The 22,147-nt window shown below is 41.3% G+C and overlaps 1 protein-coding gene across 6 annotated transcripts in view; it reads right to left on the bottom strand.

Annotated features, from left to right (window-relative positions):
• The window catches only part of PTPRN2 (protein tyrosine phosphatase receptor type N2), a 1,070,187-nt gene that overhangs the window by 44,599 nt on the left and 1,003,441 nt on the right, over positions 1-22,147 (bottom strand). For all 6 annotated transcript variants that reach the window (XM_048837619.2, XM_048837620.2, XM_048837615.2 and 3 more), the window contains 2 exons: positions 16,406-16,479; positions 5,956-6,033 (listed from right to left, as the gene is read on the bottom strand). In XM_048837619.2, coding sequence (XP_048693576.1) covers positions 5,956-6,033; positions 16,406-16,479 — 152 coding nt within the window. The remainder of the gene's footprint in view (positions 1-5,955; positions 6,034-16,405; positions 16,480-22,147) is intronic.

Below are 22,147 nucleotides of genomic sequence, written 5' to 3'. Positions count from 1 at the left end.
CCCATGTCGACTGGGAACTGCACTTGCAGACCAGACCACTAACTCGTTTTTACAGAAGCAGCCATCAGATGGCAATATATTTGTTTCTTTCTCATTTTTATTAATTTCAAAACCAGAGTCAGGCAGTGAAAAACCAGGATTGCCAAACCGAGGTACAATTGCCTATAAATGGAGACCACACACTCTGTGGTTCTACAAACCAAGAGTTGGATTCTTAAGTTATTTGTGTAGTTTTGGAAGAGACCGATATTTATTTATTTTATTGACTCTGATAAGATGCAGCTGAATCCTGACACAGGGAAAGACACCTAAAAGATAACAGTGTAGCCATTGCTGTGACCCCCATGGTACTGTTCAGCTCTGCCAGGCTCCTGCCCCCCACCCTAACCTGCTTGTTTGTTTCATCCACCTGTTATGTCTTGTCTTTTAGATTGTAAATTACTTGGGGCAGTGCTTCTCGTTCTCTTTGTTTGTACAGCACCTAGTACAATAAGGTCCTGACCTGGCTGGCCTCAAGGCTTCAAAGGAAGCATGGAACAGTGGTTAGGGTGGCAGTTTGGGACTCAGGAGATCCAGGTTCAGTTTCCTGCTCTGACACAGATAGTGACTTTAGGCAAGTCACTTGATTTTCTGTACCTCAGTTGCCCATCTGTAAAATAGGGATAAAAGTATTTCCCTAACCCTACACTAAAAATTGTGAGGTGCTCTGATACTATAGTTGGGGGGGAGCACATAAGGGAGGTAGAGAGGGATGGAAGGATAGACAGATTCCACAATCTACATGTTAAATACATATACATATAATTTGTGGTCTTTTTTCCGAGGACAACTGAGACTCTGCATGTTCGGCTCTTGGCACCTCAAATAACAAAGAGAGAAGAGGTGGTGTTATGCTCCACAGAGATTCTCCTCTCCTACTCCTAATCCAAAAAGATGTCAGACACGCAGGCCAAATGAATGGAAGGGTTAAAGCAAGGCAAAATGTGAGGTCCTCCAAGTTCTAATAAGAGGGTGGAGGGGATCATAAAGAAGAGGCTTTTTAATATCTTAAAAAGTAAGAAAGGGGTAAGACCTTCTAAAGCAAACCTAATACATACCAATGGTGAGATCAGGGATCCTAGCAGATTTACAATTTACAAAACACGCACAACTAAGATTTTTTTTCTCAGCAAAAGGATAATTGATTCTATACGTCTGACTATCTAACAACAGCATCTTACTGGAATAATATGATCAAAGATCTTCTTAAAATATTTCAATGTTCACAAGTTGAAGTGAAATTGAGGTAAGTAAAATACTTCACTATGTCATGGAATTATATATGCAGTATATATACATAATAATAAAATGTTATGCTTCCAAAATTATTCACAACATGAAACTCCTGATGGGATAACTTGTTACATACTGGAAATGTTCTCGATCCTTGTTTTCAAATCATGTTCCAGGAGGAGTTGAATTTTACTGTTTTTATAGTGGTGAGGCAGGGATGAAACCTCAATGAAGCGGGTGGGTGTAACCACTGACATTCATTCAGGATAAATGTAAGAAATAATCTACCTCCTTTATGGAACCAGACAGATGAAACAATAGGAGCCACTTCCAAAAGACCCAGGCAAATGGCGAGGCTAGAGTAGAAGCTGAACCACAGGCACCACGGGGTTTCCCTAGAAACTAATATAGCAAACTTGGGGGCTAGGGAATTGATTGGTGGAGCCATGTGAGGGAAAGAAAAGAAGCAGGAATACACAGAAGGAGCAAAGAAACCCCCGTCACAGTCAGAGAAGCCTGTGTAGGGTGAAATTTAGGAAGAAAGATGAGAGAGAACTTTTGGGTAAAGTGCTAGCTAAAGGAGGCTTGGAATTGTGAATAAAATCTCTCTCATATTGTTTAATTCCTATTGTGTTCTGGGAACCAGGACATTGAACATTCTGTGTAAATAAACTGGATTTCATCAAAGAAATACCAGACTCCATCATCAGTATCTCCTCCTAACCAAAAACAACCTGCAAGGCCCCCCAAATCGGCTACCTGCTTGGATTAAAAAGGAATAATATTGCTGTAAAAAGTGGGATCCGGTTTCCAAAGAGGGAAATTGTGAGCTGGTATTCCTGTTGAACCAAAATGGAATAATGGGGGTGCTCGCAGAAATCAAAAGTGGCCCAAAGGATTAAAACAAGACCTAAAACAAAAGCTGGTTTCACAAATGGGATTAAAGCAGCACCTGAAAGTTTCCCAGAAAAGTTTGGGGAATGATTTACAGATGGAGATATAATGCTCCCAGTCTGGAATGCCAAGATGGATCAATGATGTGACCAACAACCTGAATGAAGAAAAGGAGTACTTGTGGCACCTTAGAGACTAACCAATTTATTTGAGCATAAGCTTTCGTGAGCTACAGCTCACTTCATCAGAAGCTTATGCTCAAATAAATTGGTTAGTCTCTAAGGTGCCACAAGTACTCCTTTTCTTTTTGCGAATACAGACTAACCCGGCTGTTACTCTGAAACAACCTGAATGTCATTAATCAGAAAACTTTCCATGGAGGAGACCAGGAAAGCTTGGTCGACTTGGAACTTGCTAACAAAGATGAGAGGCAGCCAGGACTTAAGCAGTTGAAAAATCATCTTAAGGAGGAAATGAAAGGGTCAGAGAGCACAGTGGAAGTCAGCTGCCTAGATGTGGAATTGAGCCAGTCAGAGAACTTGGTAAGACTCAACATTTACAACAATTTTTTTAACTCCATTTGTAAGCCATAGTAGGCCAAGCTGTCCCAACTGAAATGATGGAAAACTCCACTATTGTTGAGGAAAGAATTCCTGAAAAGCTTATTTGGCTCAGTTCAACATCATAGCTCAAATGAATGGCTGGGAATTTCTAGCAGCCAGCCTAAGTGGTCCAACTCTGATGTGTTGAAGAACCTACCTTCAGAGAAAGGACTCCATTATCTAGATCTGGTGGCAGGAAAAACTGCAGTGTTACAATATCACAGTACCAGAGAGGGCTGGGCGCAAGCATGGTAATCAGCACAGTGAGAGAGAGGAAAATTATATGGCAAATGCAACCACCATGGAAAGTGGCATCACCTCAGAATACTCCAGTAAAGGCTTTCTGGTTGCAGTAGGAGAGCCTGGAGTTTAAAGATGAAAATATTGTATAGGAAAAGGAGAAAGCCAGCAGGTGATAGGTACAGGGATGGGCTGGTTGTACCAAATACGTTGAAAAAAGAAGTTCTGAGGTTATGTCATGATTTTAAACATACTGGACAGTCTGGGGTTGCAGAAACCTTAGCTATGTTAAGACAAAATTTCTGTTGGAAGACATGCAGGTGGGATATAGAAAACTGGTACGGAAGTGTGATGCTAAAGCATGGAGAGCCCTAGGCATCAGTATCTCACGGGGGGCACTAATGGAGCATATTGCTGCTGATGAGCTTGGACTTCTGCCTCAGACAGAGTCTGACAATCATTATTTCACAAAATGGCCTGAAGCTTACCCAGTAAGCAAGGGGGGAACGAAGAGACTGCGCCAACAGCAGAGGTCCTAGTTTATCAATACTTCACCAGATTTGGAGTCCCAGGTAAGTTACACAGAAATCAATGGAGAAACTTTGAATCCAAAGTTTTTCCACAGGTTTGAGAGATTCTAAGACACCCAGAAGGACACCAGAAGAAGCAAAGCATTCCCAGTCAGAGAAGCTCTGGTAGCATGACTCTGAGGAAAAAACTAAGAACTTTTGGGTAAAGTGCTGGCTGAAAGAAGCTTAGTACTATCTCTTGATATTTGATACCTACTGAGTTCAGGACACCAGGACTCTGCACATTCTTTGTAAATAAATAGGTTGCATAAAGAGATGCCTAACTCCATCATCAATTTCTCCTCACAACCAAAACAACCTGCAAGGCCCTGAAAATTGACTAATAGCTTGGGTCAGAAAGGGGTAATAAAAAATGTTTTAGGGAGAGGAGGTAAATTTAGCCACTAGCATATCCAGGTGTGATCACCTCCAGCTTTTCTACTAGTAGCAATGCTGACATTTCATATATAAAGTTTGTTCTTTAAGTGCCTCATTTAAATATAAGAAGGGGCATAGGTATGCACCATTGCATATGTTATTTCCAGGAGTGCATGAGCAAAACTGGCTATTTAGTACATGCAAATTGCCAGTTAGCTGTCTAATGAGCTACTTGCAATGTACGAGTACTTGAAATACGCACACAAACATCCTTTTTTAAAATCAGGCCCTTAATATATTTGCCTGAAAGAATCATGAAAAGTTAGCTCTCTAGCCAAAATTACCCCTTGGAGCCTTCTAGCCTAGGCAGCGACAGAGACAGCTTCTTATTACAACAAGGAGGTGCTTCCCTCTTGGAAGTGACTACATAATGAAGCCTTTGCCTTCATGCCGCTACCCTGGCCGTATCACACCCCACAGAATTGCCACACATGGCTATCTGACTCAAGGTTAAAAAATAAGGGACATACTGAGCATTCTTGTGTATCCACCAAACATACTGACACAGGGAAGAGTACCTCCCTGGCACAGACTCCGGGAAGAACATAGAAGTCACATCTCCCTGGGTGGCCCTTCTAACTAAGGAGTATAAGCAGAACTGGCTCAGATCACCGAGTCTAAGGATCTCACCATCCAAAACAATTGGCAATTAAGGGTCAGTCCCGTCACTGGCAGGTGACAGAATGCCCCCACTCAACAACTCTAAGGTTGCTGGTACTCTAGACCTTTGGGTTATTTTTCATTACATAAACTCTGCCTGATAGTCAGCCCCATCTCCCTCAGCCAACTCTCCAGTGTACTCCAAAATCAGAGATTTAGAAAAATTTTGACCTGGTGCTTCGTTTGTCAACAACCATAGAAATATAAATGTGAAAGGAAAACTGAAAATACTTTGTAACAGAGATAAATTGAATATAAAATATTTTGTAATAAAGAAGAGCTCAACGTGTATGTCTGTATATGAATGGACAGATGAGGTGAGACAGAGGTTTGATGACTTTCAATTGGATATAGGCTCCTAGGCTGCTTTTGAAAATTTTATCCATAGTCCCTCAAACTTCAGCTAAAAAATTCTCTAAATTTGTCATGCAAAACAGTACAGTAGTGAATAAAAATATTTTCTGCTCCTTATAATAAGCCCCAATGAATTGTAATGCTGTTTAATTACCAACAGCTTGATGCTTAGTAAGTTTGCCAGCATAGACTTGTGCTAACAAATAAATGTTTAATTCTCTCTTTGTCACTTACACACATGCCTGATGTGCACTGGCAACTTCCCTAGCCAAGTGTTTGCCCAAGTCAGGGTTTTGCATGGGTGCAATGGAGTGCATGCAAAGTAGGCCCAGTTTTGCACTTGGGTAACTACAAACTTAGGCCCTGATCCTGCAAACACTTACACACACTTAGCTTTATGCATTGTGGTCCCAATTCAAGAAATCTTCCTTGTCGAGGAAACCACTTAAGCATGTGCTTAACTGGCATAGATAAGGAGTAGATTTCAGTGGTTTTACTCATTCACAGTATCTAAAGTTAAGAGTGCATGTAAGTCTTTGCAGGATAAGGGCCTTATGCTAGACCAGGTTCTAAGGGAGGTCAGAATATCAGAAAATCAAACCCGTTTTAAGTAGGTGTCTAAATGTGGAGTTAAGAGCTTAAATTGGGCACTCATGTTTGAATATTTTGGCCTACGATTCTACAGGTAATGTCTACACAAGAACTTTTTAAACATAATTCATATATTTACATGACTTGGTTAATTACAAGTGATATCTTTAAAAGACACGTACAAGCTCAGGATCACCTACCAACTGAATTACAAATGCTGTCTAAAAGATCATTGGTTTTATACCTCTAAAAGTGCAGGAAGGTTTTCAATTCATGACATAAATCCAGCTTCATACATGAACTTTCAAAAAGACAGTTAACTGAAAAAGATTTACCTGCCAGAAGTCAGCAACAGTAGCAGGAAGAGGGCCCTGAGTAGCAATATATGCAGGGTTCCTGGGATCGTGGTCCATCTGGAGTGAGAAAAGAGAAAACAGACTGGATTTATTAAAAGCAAAGAAACTTTCTAGATGGGTTCAGGAAAGAAAGTGCTTCTGTCTACAACCAAGGACCACTTAGAGGACTGCTGTGACCCCATGTCCTTTGATGACGAGCAAAAACATTTTATTTCTATTCATTAGATCAGAGGAGCTTCCTTTCCACAAAAGGGTGAGGGTACCAAATCAATATCAGCATGACTGATGATGAGCACTCTGTGTCCCAAATATGTAGTGTAAGATCATTTAAGAAAAGTTGCAGACAAAAGCATGTACTTGAGATCCATGCTCTTGGTTTCATAGCAACCCAGAAGTCATTTTGAAACATTTTTCTTCACCCAGTGTTAGGAATGTTGGGCACATCTAAATAACTGCTCCATTTCCACTGTGCCACTAAAGGGCACATATAACAAGCAAAAATGGAGAACAAATTCAGTTTCTGGCTTTTTCTGGCTAGTTGATTTGTCTAAATGCATGCTTCTAGCCTCAACAGAGGAAGTTCTGCTTAAAGACTTTAATTATAACATTTAATTCAAAGACTGACTGAACAGGGGGAAAAAAGCTAAGAAACAAAGTCATCAAGAGTAAATAGGATTAGTGTGTTATAATGAATGTTTTCAAACTGATGGGTGGTTTTCTTGGTCTTAAATCTTGGGCCCCATTCTCCTGATAAAAGAGAAGATCGGCTGAGGGATTTTTTTTTAAATACTCATTCTAACCCTTAAGAGACCAACACAAAACTTTGAATGTAAAGAAAAAGAGCCAAATTCTGCTCTCCTGCAACTCCCATTGAAGTCAGTGAGAATAATTTGTAGCCAATGCCAAGTTACTGAGAACAGAATTTGACTCAAAGACTTTACTTCACCCCAACACAGTTTTTTGTACTGTCAGTGAAGTTAAGATCTTAATAGGAATGAATGCAAGTCATATTTCCATTAACAGGCATCTACTGGATTTATTCATAGCCTATCAAAATTTTCAGCAATGGTGGATGTCAGCATAAAAGAAGGCACCTCATAATTATGTGCAACAGAAAAGAAGGAAGGAACACAAAAGAACAGATGTAAGTTATTCTAATAGAACAACAATGTGATGAATGTTGCAAAAAAGTAGAAAAAACCTTTTATGCTTCTAATGTTCTGATGCATAATTAAACCTGCACCTAATATTAAAATTCATCCATGACAACACAATGCAAGTAAAATTATGTTGCTGAGTCCATTTTAATAAAAGCCTACTTTTAAAATACAACACACTGTTAGAAGAAACCTTGACAAAAATAGAAGTGTTTCTAATTCCTTGTTTGTATTATACTCTTGTTTGAGTGACTGATTCATTGAGGTATTTGCCTTTTCAGCAAACAATTCTGCAGAGCAACTCTTTGCCTTTCGCCAAAAGCGATTCTGGAGGCAGGACATTTAGTATTGCAGGTATTTTGAGACCAAGAAAAAATAGCTTTTTTCACAAACAGAAATATGATTATCAGGAAAATTTGGGAATCAGGTAAGAAGGGCCACATTTTTCAAAAATAAAGTTTAAAATTAGGCGTCTAAATAAGGGCCAAATTTAGCAAAACGTGTGATTAAGTCCCATTGACTTCAACGGGACTTAAACAAAGACTTAATTGCTTTGCTGAACTGGGCCTAAATAGTTTGGTTTTCAAAAGCAATCTGCCCACAAGGTCCCACCGACCTCAGTGGAAACTGCAGTGTGCTTAGCACTTTTGAAAGCAGGCCACTTATTTAGATATCTAATTACAGATTTAGAAGCCTGAATTTAGGCTTCTCTCTGAAAACCTCAGCCAAAGAAAATAAGTCAATAGTATTAAAGATCATAATTTGGATTTTTTTAAACTGATCACTTGTGTGTGCGCACGTGTGTATACACCAGAAAACAAAGGCACAAGAAGTCAGTGATGATGTAAGTAGCACTGTCATGGAAGAAATACTTCTAAACACTCAGCTATCTGATAAATCAGGAATAGGCCGCTCTTGGCATTTCAGCATTAATCAGCTACTGTCACAAAGGTGCTGTTTGGAACGTGGCAAACATCATAATGAGCACAAAGTGGTGAAATGTATCATCAATTTAACAATAACTCAGAAGACAATTACAAGCGTTAACATTCTGAGCACATTCTGTTGTACAGAAAATAATTATAAGCAGGAACACTTTGTATGCTCAGAGTAAATAGAAGATGGCAGAAAGCCCCATCATGCTATTAAATGATCTTTAAATGAACAAAAATAGAGCAAAGACTAAACTAATTGAACATAATGCCTGTTTTTGTTAACTTCTTTATATTTACAGCTTCAAAGACTACATATTTTAGGAAGACTTTGAAAAGTCACCACTTTGATCAAATTTTATAAGATGTGACCTGGATAACTGATGGGTCTATTTGTTTATTAATGTACTTTTCAAAGACTGTCAAGGGCACCGGATGGGCCCTCTTTTATTGTAGTTAATAAGAACTGGAATAAATAAATACAATCAGTAACGGTTTTTAAGCCAACTGATCACTGAGCAAAGCACAGCATTTTATATCCTCACCTAGTCACTATCCTCCCTCCAGGAGCCATTACCCCCTTTCTTCCTCAAAATTAGATAAAAAACAAGTCATCCAGAGCAGAAAATATCAGATCCCAAACTATCAGTTTATTAAAACAAAAATCAACAGGTCTGGTTTTCTAAAGTTTTGTCCTGGAACAATCTTAAGAAAACACGTTACATATGCAATTGTTCAATGAGAACAAGATTTCTCTCTGCGCCACCCCCCAAGCTCAAAGTTCACATGCTTTACATCAGCAGTAAATGGCTCAGCCATTTTTAGAAAGAAAGTGGTGCAATTATTACAAATGTTCTACTATAATGGAATTTTCATTTTCCACTGCAGCACAGGAATGGCTGAAAAGGTTGTGTGATAATGTACCAGTCTATTTTTCCATGATTTCATTTGGGGAAGGGAAAAGAAAAGGATCAAGGACCACTACAAACCATAGCACAATTAACTGCATTAATTTTGATTACTAACCCTGCTAAAAGTTCACAAGGACGAAAAACTACACAAAAAGAACCTCAAAGGAACTATCTATCCTATTCAGACTTATTGTCAGAAAAGGAGTTTCATAGAAGATCAAATCAAAGAACTCATAAACCTAAGATGGGTTAAGAACGTGTCTTGTGGCTTTCTAGGGTATTTTAAAATGCAAGTTGATATACAATATCTTAAACCAGAGAACAGCACAATGAACATAATGTCATGATTAGTAGTGCCCAACTTTAACTGCAATAATTTCAGGTTATGATACTACATAATTATATTTCCATCTTTACATTGGTACCAAGTTAAAACTACTGCTTTAATTCTGCTTTTTGTTTTTCTGAATACAACACTATCCAACTTGTCCATGCTAAGACTTTGCACAAATCTCATTAATTTCTACTCACAGTAAAACTCTTTGTTTCATTGGGTGTTTTAGATACAAATTAGGCTGTTGCGTGATTTCACTGATATTGCTCATGAAATACAGCAAAATCAGTATATTCCAGTTGTAATCAGTCAACTGTATTGTATTTGGATTTAAGTTGTTTGTAGGTACCTGTTAACTACTGTCCATAAAAGAGCAAATTAAAATATATACCTGCATCATTAACCATTATGAAATCTTACGTAATCTATAAATTTGTTACACTGACATATACATAGACCCCTAGGATCATTACTATACACAGACAGATAGATGGATATGCTGGGTCTGATGTGAGCTCATTTATACCATTTTTATATGGATTTAAATCCACTGACTAATAGAGTTACTCCTAATTTGTACTGGTGTGAGATTAGAAACAGAATATCCACCTTGTATGCAAGACTGGTACATCTATCGTTTTCACTGTTTTTATCATTAGAATGCTAGGAAAGCAGGTTAAGCACTGACCAGTGCCTTCAAATATACATATAAATCAAAGCAATTTAAAATGCAGTTCTCAGATCTGATGTTTTTTGCAACATTAATACAGTTCACTTCCACGTATCCTTTCATAACTTACAGGGACTGTAAATATTCTTGTGCTAGCATTGAAATTTCTTTCCTTAATAGTAAGACGAACCAGCAAATACAGTACTATTTAGTCATCACTTTCATCTCTACATTAAAATAAAAAAAAGGTGGGGTGGTAATTGGTCCCTATCTTTATACTTGAATTAAAATTTAAAACAATTTAAAAATCCTTCTTTTAAAAACCATTATGGAATGAAAGAAGTAAATCTGGTTGTGAATGCCATTATGAATTTCAGTGTCTATTCTCCATGATAAAATTTGTATGCTGTGTTTGAACAAACTGTCATGTTAATGACATTCCTCAGTCTGGTGTCTTCAATAATAAGCAAGCCGAGTTTTTAATGTAGCTGATGGGGTTCCCCCCGCCTCAGACACCCTATGAGGAAAAACAGAATTTCCATTTACTTTCATGACCTCTGATTTAAAAGCAGAGATTGCACATTATTTACTACTGGATGATTTCCCTGAAATTTAATGAGGACTAACCACAAATATGACAGATGTAATTATCACAGTTTTATTCTGCACAGTCAGGGTCTCCTTGTGCTGTAATTGCAAGCTTTTCTTATGTTATTTCAGAGGAAAGGAAAGCAGACTTTCACTTCACTTTCACTCCATGGAATTTCATAAGAATTCCTTCTGCCTTGTTTTACACTAGAATAAAATTAAAGGGATAAGGAAAGAGCATTAATCAAATCGCTCTACTGACCTTCCCCACACACTTTCAACTATGTTGAGGCCATGAGTCTAACCCCAGTTTTCAAAACATCCTGGGAGGAATGGAGGTCTTGAAGCGGTAGCTTTTTTAAAAAGAAAGAAACATGTGGGCAGGTGGCCAGCTCATTGTCTAGTGTGGAGAATTTTTTTCAGCCAGTATTGCTGCACTCATTTAGACTTAAATCAAGGTTGAGCGAGCCCCAGACGGAGATGGGTCCACTGACCCCAAAGCTGGATATACACAGCTACAAGTACACCCCTGGAAGCCTCCTTTTCTGAGTCTTGAATATAATTGCTTTATTTTACACTGTACCCTCATCAGACGACTCACACATGCAAGGGGAAATAATCCTCTTCTAGTTCAGTTCAGACGGTACTGATCTTGTGTTATTAGTGGCCACATTGCAGTACACTACAATACTCCCTTCCAGTCCCACCACTCCAAGGCACAAGTGCACCAAAAACGTCATTGTATTGACATGATAATTACTGAGGTTATTTAAACTGACAGGCAGAATTCTTTTTAAAAAATGGTATGATTATTGCAAGAGTGAGTAAAGGAGGAATCACTGGTATTTCAAATCGACTGTATGTTTCAAGAAAGAACAAACCAAGTATGTAGCTAATAAAGCTAAGAGAAAATACTCAGACAAAAGCAATAGCAATACGCAGTATAGACTGTCTCAGCTGGGTAAGGACTACAGATACAGCTTTCTACGTGCTCTTAGGGTATGTCTACACTACGAAATTAGGTCGAATTTATAGAAGTCGTTTTTTTAGAAATCGGTTTTATATATTCGAGTGTGTGTCCCCACAGAAAATGTTCTAAGTGCATTAAGTGCATTAACTCGGCGGAGTGCTTCCACAGTACCGAGGCTAGAGTCGACTTCCGGAGTGTTGCACTGTGGGTAGCTATCCCACAGTTCCCGCAGTCTCCGCTGCCCATTGGAATTCTGGGTTGAGATCCCAATGCCTGATGGGGCTAAAACATTGTCACGGGTGGTTCTGGGTACATATCGTCAGGCCCCCGTTCCCTCCCTCCCTCCGTCAAAGCAAGGGCAGACAATCGTTTCGCGCCTTTTTTCCTGAGTTACCTGTGCAGACGCCATACCACGGCAAGCATGGAGCCCGCTCAGCTCACTGTCACCGTATGCCTCCTGGGTGCTGGCAGGCGTGGTACAGCATTGCTACACAGCAGCAGCAACCCATTGCCTTGTGGCAGCAGACGGTGCAATAGGACTGGTAGCCGTCATCGTCATGTCCGAGGTGCTCCTGGTCGCCTGTGTGAGGTCGATCAGGAGCGCCTGGGCAGACATGGGCGCAGGGACTAAATTTGGAGTGACTTGTTCAAGTCATTCTCTTTAGTCCTGCAGTCAGTCCTATTGAACCATCTTATGGTGAGCAGGCAGGTGATACGGATTGCTAGCAGTCCTATTGCATCATCTTCTGCCGGGCAGGCAAGAGATGTGGATGGCTAGCAGTCCTATTGTACCATCTTCTGCCGAGCAGCCATGAGATGTGGATGGCATGCAGTCCTTCTGCACCGTCTGCTGCCAGCCAAAGATGTAAAAGATAGATGGAGTGGATCAAAACAAGAAATAGACCAGATTTGTTTTGTACTCATTTGCAACCCCCCCCCGTCTAGGGGACTCATTCCTCTAGGTCACACTGCAGTCACTCACAGAGAAGGTGCAGTGAGGTAAATCTAGCCATGTATCAATCAGAGGCCAGACTAACCTCCTTGTTCCAATAAGAACAATAACTTAGGTGCACCATTTCTTATTGGAACCCTCCGTGAAGTCCTGCCTGAAATACTCCTTGATGTAAAGCCACCCCCTTTGTTGATTTTAGCTCCCTGTAAGCCAACCCTGTAAGCCGTGTCGTCAGTCGCCCCTCCCTGCATCAGAGCAACGGCAAACAATTGTGCATCTGAGTTGAGAGTGCTGTCCGGAACAGTCACAATGGAGCACTCTGGGATAGCTCCCGGAGGCCAATACCGTCAAATTGTGTCCACAGTACCCCAAATTCGACCCGGCAAGGCCGATTTAAGCGCTAATCCACTTGTCAGGGGTCGAGTAAGGAAATCGATTTTAAAGAGCCCTTTAAGTCGAAATAAAGGGCTTCATCGTGTGGACAGGTGCAGGTTTACATTGATTTAACGCTGCTAAATTCGACCTAAAGTCCTAGTGTAGACCAGGGCTTAGGGACTAGTTCTAAATGGATCCTGACCTGGGGGAAGAGGAAGGATTGGGAAGTCCCAGGATTTGCTACAAACTAGAATGGCTCAGTCTTTCCAATTTTTCTCTCCATTTTCTGATGAACTGATACCAAATGAACAAATCTAGCTAAAACAAAACATCCTTGGCTTTGCTTAAACTTAAAGAGCTTCTGACAACTAGGTTTCCACTGTAGACTTACAGATGGGTCACTGCTCCCTGGCAACCTCCCACTGCATCACCTTCGGGAATTACATACTCAGTCTGTTGGTTTGCAAACAGTTAAAATTGAACACAATGAACCATTAGGAAACAATTCTAATCTTGAACAGTTTCCTTCTTTTATGTAACACAGACTGTGCTTGTCTGATCTCCACAGCCTTTCAATAAACCTGGGCCAGATTGTTTCCTCCTGTGGGGTAAACACTCACAAGTTTCTCTTTGTAGTTTTCCCCAGACTGTGGGCTCGATCCTGCAACACACCGCAGCTCTTGGCAGGACTATCCACGCAAAGGTTCTGCGCCTTTGCACTGACTCTGGGGACTCCATTCCCACCTGTGCCCCGAAGACACCTTTCTCTAGTGCCCCCGCCCATCCCATCATCTCAAACTTCAGTGCATTTTCATTTAATAAAAAAGTTTCAAGGAACAGATAACCTAGAGATTTGTATATGGGTCCATTCCCAAGCACTCTGGGCGCTTTACATCTATAGCAGACAATGAAGGTCAGACTGCTGGACTCTTACTCACACGAGTATTTACTTACACCACTACTCTTGTAAGTAAGTGCTCACTAATAGGAATAAGCGGTTCACACCCTAGTCCTCAGAAAACAGAATATCATGTTTTCTGTCTACAGCTCCTACTCCTGTCTTCAGAGCAAAACCTCTCGAGCCGTACACTTCAACTAAGGCGTGGTCTACACTAGCAATTTAGGTTGCTATAACTATGTCACTCACGGGTGTAGAAAATCCACACCCGAGTGATGCAGTTATACCTAACTGTACACAGCGCTATGTCAAGAGGAGGGCTTGTCCTGTCAGCATAGCTACCAGCTCCCGGGGCGGTGGCTCGCCGGCACAGACAGGAGAAGCCTTTCCGTCTGTGTAGAAAGCATCTTCACTGAGGCACTACACCAGTGCAGCTATGCCACTGCAGCCTCAGAGGGCACGGCTACACTGGAGACTTCAGAGTGCTGTTGCTGGAGCGCTCCCGTGGCAGCCCTTTGAAGTGTGAGCGTGGTCACGCACGAGTGCTGGGAGAGAGCTCTCCCAGCGCTCCTGGTAATCCACCTCCGCGAGGGGATTCGCTCCCAGCACTCGGAGCCTGCTTACACGAGTGCTTGAAAGCACTCTGACTTGCTGCATTCAGGGGGGTGATTTTTCACACCCCATGAGCCAGCAAGTCAGAGCGCTATAAAATGTACGTGTAGCAAAGGCTTTGCAAGGCTTGATCAAACATACCTCATTCACTGTGTCCTGAAGAGAATTAAACAATAAAAGACAGGAAAGAAAGAAACCTTGAAGCTCCAGAGGCAGAACCTCAGGTCTGGCTGAGTTGTGCACAGTGCACAATGGGAGAGTGAGGGGGTGTGAAAAGGTGGCTTTAAGCCACCATTATGATTCCCTGATCCTCATGCTGACCAGGAAATGGTCCAGCCCCAGACAGATATACGGCAGCCTAAAGGCTGCTCTAACTTATGCTCAGCTGCCCTTGATCTCAAGGGGCCATCCCAGCAGCTAGGGATCACTGGAGTGCAGTGATACTCTGGTCATTCCCCTCTTCCTGAGGGCAGGAGCCACAAGCAGCTAGTACGTCACCAGAAGATTCTCTTACATAGGGGAAATCCTCATGTGGCCAGATCCACTGACTTTTATGGCTGCTTTGCACAACTGAACATTAGAATAGTCAGAACTGGACTGGTGGTCTGGTCCCCAGAGTACATATTACGCACAAAATCCCAATATTCCACAGCACCCTAAAAACTGCCAGGAAATTTGGTATCTTGCACTGACTCTCTGGAGAGAGAGTTTCATTAAACTGTTTTATACTCAAGAAAATCAAACCTTTCAAATTCTGCTCAAAATACCAGATGTGTAGCTCAGAGTACAGTCCCAACAAGATGCTGTTTTAGAAAGGGAAGTGTTGTCAGTGAAAATTGGAAGGAAACAACCTGTAATGTCAAATCTTTCTGTTGCAATTTGCCAGTTGCATAGTCCACACAAAATGATTTAACTGAGAGAGTAACACTGGAAACTGGTCCAGGAGCCAGTAATAGGATACACAGTTTCACCTAATTCTCCAGCCTAAATGCTTGGTCAAAGTTATTTCCTTCTAATGATTTTCAGTGTCCTAAAGTGACACAAATAAATCCCACCAGTATAAATAGCCCCCCAGCTGGTAGCCTCAGAGAGGCAAGGACTACGTGGGCCATGAGAAAACACTGCTTCCTCATGCCTAGAGATGGTTCCACCATGTCAGGATTGAGACACCTTGATAGGGCAATGCTGCTCGCTGTGCCGTACCTGTTCTGTAGCTAAAAAACAGAGAGGCCTTTGGCCTCTAAAATGATTGCTCTGGTATCTTTCACGAACAAAATAAACTATGCATATTCAATTTGTGTAGGAGTGGGAGAAGTACAAGGTGGCACGTTAGAAAGTTTAGAGGGATATGGCCTAAGAACTGCATTGACCTAAATTGGCCTTTGAGTTATAATATAGGTGGTGGTAAGAGATTTAATTCTCTGCTTTGAGAACAGCAAGATCAGAGGTAGACCCAGATCGCTGCAGAAGTAAATCACTCAGCACCAGGAAGGCAACAGATGAAGGAGGGAAAGAGGAAGGGTCACCTCTGAAATTTGAGGAGCAGCACTGACTGGCTTTACAAGAAGCAAAGCCCAGCTCTCTGTGGCTAGAGAAACCATTCTAATACATGGTCGTTTTTAGGATAGGGAAAGTAAGGGTGAAAAATTAGAGTGACAGAAAATCAGGCAAACCTCCTTACACAATGGAAAAGGTCTGTTGAATTAAACGTACCATGCTGAGTTGTGCAGTTTGCAAGTCACTACTGTCAGGTACAGAAAAATAATATATAGATTTAAGACTCGTTATCTATTGGCATTATTGTCCTTTGTCTACAATCTTCAAAGGCATTATGAGCAAGTGTATGGAATGTATGTACTTGCACTCCCAAGTGATGGCTTGAGTCATTAATGTTGGGGGACTGGAGGTAGATATAGACCCAAGCCACTGTTAATTACAGTGGTGCTGGTATCAAGTTAACATATTATACTGATAGGCTAAGGATAAAAGCTGGATTATTTGGATTACTTCCCATTGGATACTGTACTTACAATTGGGCTGGCATTGACGTAGTCTGAATTGTCATGGCTATTTTCAGCTTTCAAGCATATCCTGGAATGATCATCTGCAAAGGCAAAATAAAATATAGTATTTCCACCCAAATTTTCCACACCTGTAAAGTTAAAAATAATTAAAAGGCAAACTAATGTACATTTCAAAAGCAGACAATGTAAAATATTGTGGGAGAGTTATTTTATTTTAACTACTAAATTGGCTTAGATTTGCTACAGCCCCAACTTCAATCATGAAATGAAAGTCTTTAAAAGAAGATTTTAGAGGCTAACTTCTGAAAACGTTTTCTCATGGTAACAATCTACCAGATGTGGAACAGTCTCACATAAGAAGAGGGACAAGCTCCATTGCTCATGACATTTAAGACTAGACTAGGAAAAAATCCTGAAAAAAATCTGGAGAGAACAATCCGGCACTTGCAGGGAGATAGACTAGATGACCCAATGGGCCTTTTCCATCTAGCTTCTTTATAAAATGATATTGTTCTGAAACATAAAGCTGGGAATTAATACATGCAGACCTTGCATTTCTGATTATTTCTCACAGAAAAAGCAAAATACAATTTATGGCTGGATTGGGAGATAACAAATTGCCCCAATTAAGGGACAGCACATTGTTGGGCTCTGCTGGAGCAGCATGGGAGGAAACTTGTGACTCAGAGTACCTCCCCGACTTCTGCTGGAAGAGAGTAAACTGTGTCCGGTATATACCCAGTACAATACATGATCTGGTGGAACTATCCTGCTCAGTGCAGTAGTTGGATGGAGCCAGGCCCATCGAAAGAATTTTGGGGCCTTGGTACATCATGCTCACTGGGGCCCCATTCCCTCCCTTTTCACTTTATTCACACATGTTACAGAAGTTTCTTTGGTGGCCCCCTGAACTCAGGGACCCGGTACAACCGTTCTGACTTTCCTCCCCTCTCGTCAGCCCCGGATAAAGTCAAGGCCCTGCCTGGTCCGCACCCCCTCTCACACATCTGTGCAGCTCTGAGAAGCTCTCTTCCGCTCTCACAGTACTACTGATGAAGGTAGCCTATGCAAGGTTGCAGGGATGGGCTTTTGGTCCTCTTGCATCATCACACTGACGAGGTCATGATTTGGCCCCTTAGCACTAGTAGAATTGTGTCCCAATTTTATTAATTCTCTACACTGCATAACATTTAATGGGACATCCAACAGCACAATTAATACACAAGGAAATAGGATGAGAAGACATTACATCTGCCTAATTTTATTTTTGAGGGGTGAGGTGAGTATTAAGTATGTAAACAAGATGGAACGACCACCTTGTGTTTTACATTAGATAGATTGGACTTCTCATTTGTATGAGCTTATGAAATGTTATTTACAGCCATTTGATCTCATCAGCAAAATTAACCCAGCAATGGGAGCACTTCTGCTGAAATCCAATTAAAGGTACAAAAATAATGTAGAACGACTGAGCTACTCTTGGCTCCTCTCATAAAATTATTTCATAAGTGGCACATCAACATAAAACAGGAGAAACACCAAAAGACAGAGAAAAAATGCAGTCAAGCTGTTCAACTCAGGCTTCCCGGTGAAACCACTATACAAAATAAAAAAAAGATTTATGATCGAAAACGTGAGTTGTAGTAGATATCTTAGGAGGAGAGATGCGTACTTGGGGTATATCTACATTGGAATCCGAGGTGTAACTGCCGCTCAGGCAGACCCACCTGCACTAGCATGGTTAAAAACACAAGTGCAGATAGCATTACAGGCATTAGGGTAGATTGGACAAGCACACTGGGGACCTGGAGAACCTACTCGCAGTGTTGAAGTCTGTGCTGCCATATCTACACTGCAATTTTTAGCCAAGCCAGTGCAGGTAAAACTAGCACAGGTATGTCATACCTTAGATTGCAGTGGAGACATATTCAGGTGCCATTTTCAGAATAAAGAATGACAATGCTCATTCTGCTCAAACTTATATATAGAACAGCACAGTAGGGATTTCTGACTACATCAGAGTGTGTCTGTGTATGTGTGTGTGTTTTCTTTACAAGAACTCTAATGTATTATAGATACTTTTACCATGGGCAGCTTTAGGGCCTTGTGACATCTGAGATCATAAGGGTGGTCAGAGAAAACTTCACAACCTTGCTTATTGTAAAGGGTGTATGAAGAAGAATTATTCTGCAATTTTCTGGCTACAGGAAGCACATGGCTTAAATGTGCTAAATGTGGTCTGAAGACAAACCCTCACGCAGCATGGAGCTAAATACGCACTTAGGAGAAGTCTCATCCACTGGAAGGCAGGGCCCCTGAACTAACTAATCAACAAGGAGAATGTGGCACACATTTTTAAGTAATGGATAAAGGAGCGAGACAGTGACTCATTAAGGTTTAGTAAACTGGTGTTAGTTTGACTCTCCAATAGAAAGCTGGATGTGCACAAGTCCATGGGGCCGGACGAGTTGCATCCAAGAGTGCTGAAGGAATTGGCGGCTGTGATTGCAGAGCCATTGGCCATTATTTTTGAAAACTCATGGCGAATGGGGGAAGTCCCGGATGACTGGAAAAAGGCTAATGTAGTGCCAATCTTAAAAAAAGGGAAGAAGGAGGATCCAGGGAACTACAGGCCAGTCAGCCTCACCTCAGTCCCTGGAAAAATCATGGAGCAGGTCCTCAAAGAATCAATCCTGAAGCACTTGCATGAGAGGAAAGTGATCAGGAACAGCCAGCATGGATTCACCAAGGGAAGGTCATGCCTGACTAATCTAATCGCCTTCTATGATGAGATTACTGGTTTTGTGGATGAAGGGAAAGCAGTGGATGTATTGTTTCTTGACTTTAGCAAAGCTTTTGACACGGTCTCCCACAGTATTCTTGTCAGCAAATTAAGGAAGTATGGGCTGGATGAATGCACTATAAGGTGGGTAGAAAGCTGGCTAGATTGTCGGGCTCAACGGGTAGTGATCAATGGCTCCATGTCTAGTTGGCAGCCGGTATCAAGTGGAGTGCCCCAAGGGTCGGTCCTGGGGCCGGTTTTGTTCAATATCTTCATAAATGATCTGGAGGATGGTGTGGATTGCACTCTCAGCAAATTTGTGGATGATACTAAACTGGGAGGAGTGGTAGATACGCTGGAGGGGAGGGATAGGATACAGAAGGACCTAGACAAATTGGAGGATTGGGCCAAAAGAAATCTGATGAGGTTCAATAAGGATAAGTGCAGGGTCCTGCACTTAGGATGGAAGAATCCAATGCACCGCTACAGACTAGGGACCGAATGGCTAGGCAGCAGTTCTGCGGAAAAGGACCTAGGGGTGACAGTGGATGAGAAGCTGGATATGAGTCAGCAGTGTGCCCTTGTTGCCAAGAAGGTCAATGGCATTTTGGGATGTATAAGTAGGGGCATAGCGAGCAGATCGAGGGACGTGATCGTTCCCCTCTATTCGACATTGGTGAGGCCTCATCTGGAGTACTGTGTCCAGTTTTGGGCCCCACACTACAAGAAGGATGTGGATAAATTGGAGAGAGTCCAGCGAAGGGCAACAAAAATGATTAGGGGTCTAGAACACATGACTTATGAGGAGAGGCTGAGGGAACTGGGATTGTTTAGCCTGCAGAAGAGAAGAATGAGGGGGGATTTGATAGCTGCTTTCAACTACCTGAAAGGGGGTTCCAAAGAGGATGGCTCTAGACTGTTCTCAATGGTAGCAGATGACAGAACGAGGAGTAATGGTCTCAAGTTGCAGTGCGGGAGGTTTAGATTGGATATTAGGAAAAACTTTTTCACTAAGAGGGTGGTGAAACACTGGAATGCGTTACCTAGGGAGGTGGTGGAATCTCCTTCCTTAGAGGTTTTTAAGGTCAGGCTTGACAAAGCCCTGGCTGGGATGATTTAACTGGGAATTGGTCCTGCTTCGAGCAGGGGGTTGGACTAGATGACCTTCAGGGGTCCCTTCCAACCCTGATATTCTATGATTCTATGAAAGCTAAGTGTCAGATCAATAACTCTGAGAATCAGTGAATTTTTTTAATTTAATACTTTGTCATGATGGCATCACTGATGTGGTGTATCTTATTATGGTGCCATGGTACGTTTATTGAAGGGTGAGAGGACTAATATGTTTGTAAAGGGTTTGGTGATGAAATGGAAGAATTCACAAGAAAGCTCCTAGGTTAAGTTATGGACATGTTTTCTTAAGAGTTTGTGCCTATGCTTGCTTTCAGGTGGCATCGATTGTTGGCAATGAGCCCATTATGTTCATATGTGCTTTAATGGGACATCCAACAGCACAATTAATACACAAGGAAATAGGATGAGAAGACATTACATCTGCGTAAGTTTATTTTTGAGGGGTGAGGTGAGTATTAAGTATGTAAACAAGATGGAACGACCAAAGCCTCCAGAAACAGGCTTTGACACGCCAAAGCCTCCAGAAACTGGTAGTCACTCTCCAAAAAGATGTTCAGCAATTATGGACATATGTTCTTTGTGGTGACAATTATGGTAAATAGTGACTGATGCAAGTTCAGTGGACAAATAATTTTGCTGTGAACTGTGTATTGATTAAATTCTAAGCAGAGAAAAGCAGAGTAGAAGCAGCAGCAGAAAAAAGCAGGAAGGAGGAGAAAGAAAGAAACCTGGAGAGGACCCACAAGAAAGTTAGAAAGATGAATAAGGGTGGATACAGAAAGGAACTATGAAAGTGAGAGAGAAGATCGGACAGGCCTAATGCTAGTCATTACTCCAACTAGTTCAGATGTTTAGCAAAGCTTTAGTAGATCCTGTAAACATCAGACTAGTTCTTTACATTTACTATTATTCTGGCCAGATCAGAAACGGCATGTGACAATAAGACATGTGAGATGGGAAAGTTGACGAAAGGAAGGCTCCCTAACCTGGGGGGCTGCAGAGGAGAAAACACCACACACACTTTTAGCTGGTGCTATATAAAATTAGGTGTCTTTATCTAACTTAGGTACTGATATAGCCCACAACAGCAATGCACTCAGGATTGCACAATCTTCAATGTATTTATCCTCACAGCACTGTGGTGAGTTAGGAAAATTCCCCATTATTTTTCATATGGGGAAATGAGGCAGAGAGATTAAGTGACATGCCCAAGGTCACACAGAAAATCTGTGGTAAAGCAGGGAATTGAACCAATGTTTCCCAAGTCCCAGATTGGTGTCCTAACCCCTGGATCAGCCTTCCCCATGCTTCATGTGTGATTTTTTTTTTGCTACACTTCCAGAAATACACACACAAAACACTGTACTGAACTGTGGAACTTGTGAACTGTTGAAGTATAAAAACTAAACATCCTGAAGATTATGTAAAGCTACATATGATCCTACTTTGCACTTAGTTCACTTAATATTAGCCAAAAGTTTAACTTTTCTTGCATTTGTATTGAAATCTAGTTAACTTATTTCACAGTACCATTCGTGCAAGGTAAGTAAGGAAAACATGCCTGGTAGAGAATTCATAGAAACCATTATTTTACCAAAAAGTTTACTTATTAAATGAGTCATTTATTTTTTAAACGGGTATATCGTTTTCCTAGTTTTCCATACAAACATATAACCATCAACCGATCAAAATGTAACAGTTGAAGCTCTCGCTCACATTTCTTCGCCTATCACTGAAATATCTCTGGGGTATAACATGCCAGGTTTTCAACGTAGCACCGCAACAATGTTGCTATTTAGGAAAGAAAGTGAAGCTTACTCTGTCCAATTTAG

This window comes from Caretta caretta, chromosome 2, assembly GCF_965140235.1.
Source record: "Caretta caretta isolate rCarCar2 chromosome 2, rCarCar1.hap1, whole genome shotgun sequence".
Taxonomy (NCBI): domain Eukaryota; kingdom Metazoa; phylum Chordata; order Testudines; family Cheloniidae; genus Caretta; species Caretta caretta.
Note: the sequence above shows the minus strand (reverse complement) of the source record. Positions and strands in the feature narration are given on the sequence as shown.